This window comes from Monodelphis domestica, chromosome 5 (genome assembly GCF_027887165.1).
Source record: "Monodelphis domestica isolate mMonDom1 chromosome 5, mMonDom1.pri, whole genome shotgun sequence".
Classification (NCBI taxonomy): Eukaryota; Metazoa; Chordata; class Mammalia; order Didelphimorphia; family Didelphidae; genus Monodelphis; species Monodelphis domestica.
The window spans coordinates 30818542-30826971 of record NC_077231.1 but is presented as its reverse complement, the minus strand read 5'-3'; the positions used below and the strand labels follow the sequence as shown (position 1 = coordinate 30826971).

The 8430-nt window shown below is 48.1% G+C and overlaps 1 protein-coding gene across 1 annotated transcript; it reads left to right on the top strand.

Annotated features, from left to right (window-relative positions):
- Nucleotides 1-333: 333 nt before the first annotated feature.
- On the top strand, nt 334-8083 carry HOXC13 (homeobox C13). Its single transcript, XM_056798031.1, has 3 exons — nt 334-493; nt 542-1201; nt 6208-8083. Exons 1-3 carry the CDS (start codon nt 418-420, stop codon nt 6462-6464), a joined length of 993 nt encoding a protein of 330 aa, XP_056654009.1. The 5' UTR covers nt 334-417; the 3' UTR covers nt 6465-8083.
- Nucleotides 8084-8430: the final 347 nt, after the last annotated feature.

Genomic DNA, 8430 nt, shown 5'->3' with positions numbered 1-8430 from the left:
TTTCCAGGCCCTCCAAGGGGCGTCGCCCTAGTTCTTTAAATCTTCTCCACCCCTGCCTCCCGCAAGCCAATCAGCACCGGGCTGTACCTTTCCCCACCCCCTCCCCTCGAATGGGGCGGAGAACCCAGGAGACCGGGACTGGGCGTCACGTGCGCGGGCGAGGTCACGTGGTAGGAGGCAGGGAGGGGAAGGGGAGTCATTTCGTGCGAGCGTATTTCTTAATGAAGCGGGGAAGGAGGGCGGGGCGCATGCGCCGGCGCCTAGCTAGGGAGCCAAGAGAGGGAGGGCAGGAGGAAGGGGGAGGGAGGAGGGAGGAGGGGGAGGGGGAAAAAGGGGAGCGAGGTGTCTCCCTCGCTGTCTCCCTCGCTCTCTCCCTCTGGCAAGTGGAGTTTTTAAAAAGCTCGAGCAGATCATGTCATGACGACTTCGCTGCTCCTGCACCCGCGCTGGCCGGAGAGCCTTATGTACGTCTATGAGGACAGCTCGGCAGAGAGCAGCGGCGGCGGAGGAGGCGGCGCCGGCGGCGGAGGAGGTGAAGGAGGCGGAGGAGGCGGCGGCGGCGGAGGAGGAGGAGGCGGCGGCGGAGGAGGGGGGGGAAGCTGCAGCGGAGCCAGCCCCGGCAAAGCCCCGATCATGGACGGACTGGGCGGCAGCTGCCCCTCCAGCCACTGTCGGGACCTTCTCACCCACCCGGTCCTGGGCCGGCCTCCGGCTCCCCTGGGCGCCCCGCAGGGCGCCGTCTACACGGACATCCCCGCCCCAGAGGCGGCCCGCCAATGCCCCCCGCCGCCGGCGCCCCCCACCTCGTCCAGCGCTACCCTGGGCTACGGCTACCCATTCGGGGGCAGCTACTACGGCTGCCGCCTGTCCCACAACGTGAACTTGCAGCAGAAGCCCTGCACCTACCATCCCGGGGACAAGTACCCCGAGCCGTCGGGGGCCTTGCCAGGCGACGACTTATCCTCCAGGGCCAAGGAGTTCGCCTTTTACCCCAGCTTTGCCAGCTCCTACCAGGCGATGCCCGGCTACTTGGACGTGTCCGTGGTGCCGGGCATCAGCGGGCACCCCGAGCCCCGCCACGACGCCCTCATCCCCGTCGAGGGCTACCAGCACTGGGCGCTCTCCAACGGCTGGGACAGTCAGGTGTACTGCTCCAAGGAGCAGTCGCAGTCAGCCCACCTCTGGAAGTCTCCTTTTCCAGGTAAGGGGCTTTTCTTGAGTGGCACGCACACCCCATTCTCATCGCCATTTTCCGCCTCCCACCCTCCACCCCCCTACACACCCCCTGGGGCTCCGCACCCCAGCCACCCCCGCTGTCTGGCCGTGGCGCGCCCGGCTGCTGAGGGAGCCGGCCGGGCGAGCTAGGTTGAGGAATGCGCCGCTGAAGGAAATCTGCTCCGACACGTTCCCTTGAGCTGCCCCGCCGAAAGTGAAGCAATAGCAGGCGCCCGAGCGCCTGGCTCCCCGGGCTTCCAGCGCCCAGGGAATACCGGCTCCGGCGCCCCAACACATCCCAGGCCCAGCCGCACAATTGGCCTGATTTGTAAAGGCAAAGACAAACAAACAAAAGAAAATGCTAGGCAGGATCTTAAAATCTCCTCTAATCAGATGGCCCAGGTGTTTCGGGCACCACTAGGGATCTTTAAAGATCTGAATTAGTCAGACGGTTTAGAGACATTTTAGCCATAAGACTTTTCCCTTACTATTAATTCTTAATTATTTTACTTGTTGGGGGCCGCGTAATTGTAACGCCCTTGCCTGACTGGAAAATTAGCCTTTTTTCTTGATTGCTGGAGCTCAAATTTAGCTAACTGCTCCACCACCACCCCCAACAATAGGGGGACTATCCCTGCGTTCTGGGGAGGGTCTCCACAGCAGCAGAGGCGAGGGTGATGACTTGGAGAGAATTGAAAGGGCAGATAGATCCCTAGGCTGGGGGGTGAGGGTGGACGGGGGAGAAAGCCCTTGATCTTCTGTCAGCTCCTTCACTGTGCTGTTGGATCCGTGCACTTTCCACCTGGGGAAGACCAAAGGCAATGGTCCTCGAGGAGGACATTGTTCAGTAGTCCATAGCCCCCATTCCATAGGAAGAAGAGGCCAGCGGAGAGATTGAACGGGAGGGGGCTGTGTCCCAAGAGAGGAGCCTGAGTCCTGGCGGAGAGTGAGAGGCAGACCTGGAGATCTGAAGGGTCCGAGGAGAACCTGTCTTCATTTGGATGAGGACAGCTCGGTCCTCTTAGCTGCTTCTGTGTAAAGGAAGAGAGGTCGGAGGGACCACCAGCAAGAGGACCACGAAGAACCTGGGGTTGGGGTTGGGAGCTGGGGGGGGGGGGGGAGGCGGTGTCAGCCCAGACCAGGATACAACCACTCTTGCTCTGGCATCGCTGCCTTTGATCCCCCATCCTAGAGATGCAGCATAAAGAATAAAAGACCCTCGAGGGTTGGGCCTGGGAATCCTTGGAATACGGGATTGGAAGAAGCTGATAACCGCACACAATAGACTACCAGAAATAAAGCGCATTTTTAGTTCTGCTCTAGGATAGAAGAACCCTCCTGATCAGGCTACAGACAGCACAAACTTCCAGGGCCAGGGTCTGAGGTTAAACGTGCAAATATTTACATGTGTGTCCCAATAGTTCTGTATCTGAAGCCCCTGATCCTTCCCTCCTCTATTCAGATGGAGCTTGTTTGGAAATCAGTAGCTCCTAATGAGAAATGAGTGGAAGGGGCAACTCCTTGAGTGGTCTAGGAACAGGCCAGAGTGAGGGGCACAGTGTCACCCTCTCCCAAGGAATGGGCAGCAGATGGTGGATGGGAGCTGGTGAGGTAAAGTAGTTAGAGCCAGCTTAGGTGCCCTAAAGGGCCTATAGGGGGTGTGGAACTTGGAGTTCCACTGAGACAAAGTAATCTCTCTGCAAATGAAGCCTCTGAAAATGCCTTCCTTCCAGCAAGTCACCTCTTTGCCTAGGCTACTTCTAGAGGAAAACCAATAGAGCTTTAAAATAAAAAAAAAAAAATCCAAGCTAAATTAAGCTAGTCTTAGGAGATTTACTACTTGTAAAAAGTATGATTAGCATGTAAATTTCAGTCCCGACAGCTACATCACGATGGCAATATGTTAGATACATACATGTCGATATATTCATACATGCACATGCACATGTGTATGTGTCGACATATTTGCGTGTCTGAATGTCATGTGCGTCTACACATGTGGATAACTGAAGTAGTGGTGAATCAGTACAGGGAGAGAAAGTAGGTTTTAAATACAAATACATTTCTGCCTTAAAATGAGTTTCCATCCTTTTTTGTCCAGGACTTTAGACCTTTGAAGTCCTTTAGAAGGACCAGGATTTAAAGGTTACTCGGCAAGACTGTTGTGTGTTTAGTCTACATAGAAGTAAATACATAGCTGTCGCTCTTGTGTATCTCTGGCTGAATGGGATTTGGTTTTCATACATAGAATGGAATAGAGAACAGTAGATGATTAGAGAGATGGATAATTTGGGGGGGACAACCCTAAAAGATTTTCTAGCAGTTAAAAAAAAATTCTCTACTCTATCCCCTCCCTTGGAATTATCCACACAATTATGTCTCGATCACATTTTATTTTTGGTGCTAGAGTGGAAAGGAAAGGTTTGCTGAGAGATCCATAGGGAAAGAGGGGCAAGAGGAGAGAGAAAGGAAAAGAAAAGTGAGAGGCAGGATAGAGAGAGAAGAAGCAGAGAAAAGAAGGAAAGAAGAGGAAGGGGGAAAGAAGAGAAAGGGGGGGAATGGGAACAGAAAAGCTGCAAGGGGAGAGAAATGGAAAGAGACAGAAGGGACCTGGAAATGCTGGGCTCAGATGCACTTGAGAAAGATCCCACTGACGAATATTTTAGACCAAGGTCCTAATGCCACAAAGAATGTGGGGCAAAGCATAGCCATAGTCAGGCACTTGTGGCTGGGGCTAGACTGTATTTTGGTGAACTGAGAATTCTGGGGTGCAGGATGGAGGTACACAAAGAGATGGAACAGCTTTTTTCTTTAGCAATGAGGCAGGTGAAGACTGGAAAATTCTCTAATTCTCATTTGATCCACAAACCACATAGTTTGAGCTGCCAAGTGGATTTTTGGAGGCGGGTTTCTTAATACTTTGGCTTGGTCTTCAAATTTTCTGGAATGTCGCCAGGTTTGCCGCCTTTCTGCTCTAGATGTCCCATGCCAGAAGTATCCCCATCTCTCTGCCTGCGTACACATCCTTGTTTCTAAACAGTCTAGTTGAAGTGAAGAGGGGGCTTTTACAGGAAGCAGGGAAAGTGGGCTATTTTCTTTTGGAGGCCAAAACAACCAAGCTGTGTAAAAAATTTTTAAAAACCCTATCAAACTGGTTCTTTGGCAAAATTTATATAAAATGGTGGGTTGTGTTCATGTTATATACTCTACGAAAATCGAGGTTTAACACATAAAAGGATATTTGCTCCAAGATAAGTAGAAAGTTTGTTTCATTTATTTGGGGATAATTTTTTAGCTAATTTATATACTCAAACCCCCCCTTCCTCAACATACCAATGTGTATATGATTTTGATGCCTGGTTCTCTGAATATAAGACAATGATATATTGTGAATCTGAAAATGTAGATGATTTTTCATGGGAGAAATATATATCACTAAATTCAGCAAAAAAAAAAAAGACAAAAACATCTGGTCCAGCTAGTTCAGGAGAAAGAGATATAGAATGAACATTTTCCTGGTTGTCCAGTAATTGTGCTGGAAGTGGAGTTGTGTAGACAGCCAAGTCATTGTCATTCAGTATTCTGCTATTATTCACTTTCTTCTTCCTACTCTTTCCTTCCCAGAGATTATTTTTCTATAACAATTTGGATGGTTACACCACAGTAACCATCTAGTCTCTGTAATACATAGTGTCAAAGCAATTGTAGACAAGGGTTTGTAGACCTGGGAATGTGCCCAAATGGAGTGGGTGAGAAGAACAAGGGCTTGCTTTCCTGTGGACCATTTGATATCTTCTTCTCCCTGAGAGGACTTTTGCCTACATTCCTAAAATATATCTACATTGGCAGTAGAAAGAGTGGAGGTACCATCTCTTCCTTTCCTATCCATTTCCCAACACAATTTGTCCTGAATATAAAAAAAAAAAGAATACAAAAATTGGGCAATTTCTTAGAGAGTTTTTTTTTCTGAATTTTGGGGGGAAAGGATAAAAGGACTTGAATAACTGCTTCAATTTTACTTTTCTTCTTTGATCTAGTTTTGTGAACCTGAAGAAAGGGAATATGGGGAGTGAAGGAGGGAGGGTTGAGGGGAAAGGAAAACACAGAGTCTCCCAGACTCAGAGAAAGAGATTGGAGGTGCCTACAAAGGAGCCAGCACCTCTTTAATGGTCTGTAGGGAGTTAGAAGCAAAGTTTGGACCTTTAAGAAGGGGAAGAGAGAATCGAGAACCAGAAGAAAGATCTGTCCCTCTGCTCACCTACCAGGGTGGGGCAGGGGGCTTCTTCTGACTCACCCAACAGAAAAGTCACTGAAGATACATGGAGAGCAGGGGGAGCATGCCTATGCCTGGAGAAACCTTCCATCTGAGGAAGGCCACCCATAGGATGCTACAATTGGGACTTTCTTACCCAAGATGAGCATGGGAATTATCATGTTCCCCTTCGAGGGTTTGCTTTATTTTCTCTCACTAACTGTACCTATTGCAGTAAGAAGTGCCCAAGAACAGAAGGCAAAGGTGAATTTCCCCTAACATTGTGTTAGGTTTTCCTGGCAGGAGTAGGGAAGCCTTCTCCAGAAGAGGCAATGCAATAATGAAGTGTCCTTTTTTTCCTTTCCTTTTTCCTCCTTTCCCTACACAAAATCCAAGAAAACATGAAGACTGCTTCTGTTTTATTTGTCAGTGAGGCAAAATTGTGCTAGGTTTGGAGTTTGAATTATTTAGCTACCTGAGATAAATTCATTATTTAAAACAGCTTGGACTACCCATGTAACAAAGACCAAGATGAACTAACTGGGGGCTAGTGTTTGAATTATTTATATAATTGAGATGAATTGGACTAAAAGGGAGCTCTTGAATTACCCAACTCACTGAAACCAAAGTTGGGAATGGGGAAGGCCCTGCTGAATGACCCCATTTTGGGGGAGCCACATCTCTGGAAGGGCTGGAGTGTTGGCTTCATCTTACAGATTTTCTCCCGTGTTTCTCTCCAGACGTAGTCCCCCTGCAGCCTGAGGTCAGCAGTTATCGAAGGGGTCGAAAGAAGCGAGTGCCCTACACGAAGGTGCAGCTGAAGGAACTCGAGAAGGAGTATGCGGCCAGCAAGTTCATTACCAAAGAGAAGAGGCGGCGGATCTCAGCCACCACTAACCTCTCAGAACGCCAGGTCACCATTTGGTTCCAAAACCGTCGAGTCAAAGAGAAGAAGGTGGTCAGCAAAGCTAAGGCGCCCCATCTCCACTCTACCTGACCTTGGAGCCCTGAGCCCTCCCTTGCCTCCCCACCTATTTATATCCTACTTTGTACCATAAAAGGAGCCCACCGATGGACACTTCGACGGTGAATTGACTATTTAATATTAATACTAATAAATATTAATGTGGAGGAAGAAAGGAAGGAAGGAAGGAAAGAAGAAAGGAAGGAAGGAAGGAAGGAAGGAAGGAAGGAAGGAAGGAAGGAAGGAAGGAAGGAAGGAAGGAAGGAAGGAAGGAAGGAAGGAAGGAAGGAAGGAAGGAAGGAAGGAAGGAAGATTGCAGTGGGTGTGGAGAGGGCATATACACATTCCCTTTCCCCACCCCACTACTGTTCCAGGTGGAAAATAGAGCTTTGGATCCGGAAACATTTGGGCTCATATGGGTTTTAGGGGCTGGATTCCAATCAGTGGCTGATGAGCAGTTTAGGCACAACCTTCAGGAAGAAGGTTGAGCCTTCATCCTCCTCATTGTGTCTTCCTTCCCAGCCATTCACACTTTGACCCTCACTTTCAGACCCCCCAGAAAAAGATATGAAGGGTAGAGATGAAGTTCAGTGTCATTATGGTAAAATCTGGATTTTTGACTCTACCCCTGGTATTCCTGGGAGCAATACAAACTCCCCCTAATGAAGGCTTGTGGGGTAGGATAGAGAGGATTAACTTTTCCCTCTCAGATCTTCACCACTTCCTGTTGGGCAGTTGTTTTGAAAGATATCCCAATAAGTTGTGTGTATATTTTAAAAGTCAATATTAATAATTATTATGATTTGGCCTGGGGGGTGGGGGGAGTCCAAGACCCAGTGCCTGGACCTGCCTTTTGTATCTCTGTACTATATTGTTCCTTCCCAAGCTTTGATCCTCACTCCCTTTTGGCCTCATCCTGCTTCTGTGGCTCCCTCAAAAGTCCTACTCTGGAAGGCCTTCCAGATGTTAAGACCCCAGCCCTGAATCACTCCATAGAAGTCTTGTCCTGAGCCTGTATTGGGCTATTTCCTCTACAACTCTCCTCACTCTATTAGAAGTCCAAGAAAGACACGAAGATAATAACGAAGCTGCTAACATGTTTATTTCTTATTGAGAATGAGGAAGGGGCTAGGAACCCATTTTATTTTAAGAGGAAAAACACAATTTTCACTTAAAAATGAACAGCAGAGTATTTCACACACTAGAGGCTTCCTTTCCTCTTTGACTAGAGCTCAGGATGCTTCCACAACAAGAGAATCATTTCTGATCCAAATCATTTTGGCCCCAATACTTTCCTTGACCTCCTCTAGGAACCAGATTCTTCAAGCAAAATCAGTTTTCTTGGAGGGAGCCTGAATTAATCCTGCTTTCTGGGGCAAAGTAGACATGTCTTAATAGTTCCTTCCATGATGACCAGCCCTGGGTTGTCAGGGTTCCAGGCTTTTTTCCCAGTTCTCTCCCACCCTCCACTAGCACCTCACAAAACAGTGTTCTTTGGGAAAAAAATATCACTCTAAAATTTCTCTCTTTTTTTTTAATGTCTTGTATCTGTATATAGTATTGTGGTGTCCGAATGACAATGTACTGAATGCAAAAAGATAAAAATAACAAACCTGTTTTTAAAATAAAATATCTTTTTTTTTTGGTCTTGACCTCATTTCTCATATTCCTTAAAAATCTCAACTGGTCTCAGGGATGCCACTGAGGGAGGGCTCTTTCTCATTACCACAGAATCTATACAGTACAAAGGCAAAGGAACTGGCTTCACTCAATTGATAGCACATACCCCTGAAGAGGGGTTAAACCAGTATTTCCTTTCTGAAGACTAATCTGGGTTATTGTGGCTATGTAGACATGGCCTCAGAGATCAGAAATCCGGTAATAGAGCAGGGAAAAGATAATGAAGACATGATATGTGTTGAATCGGGTTTGAGAACAATTTGGTGGCTTTCTGGGGTGAAAAAAATCCAGGGAACTGAAATGGTCAAGTGAGTGGGTG

Bases quoted from the DNA above. Each gene is read 5' to 3' on its own strand.
- HOXC13 (XM_056798031.1), top strand. From the start codon at position 418: ATGACGACTTCGCTGCTCCTGCACCCGCGCTGGCCGGAGAGCCTTATG. The intron at 494-541 runs GCAGCGGCGGCG...GAGGTGAAGGAG, and splicing joins TGAGGACAGCTCGGCAGAGA to GCGGAGGAGGCGGCGGCGGC. The intron at 1,202-6,207 runs GTAAGGGGCTTT...GTTTCTCTCCAG, and splicing joins CTGGAAGTCTCCTTTTCCAG to ACGTAGTCCCCCTGCAGCCT.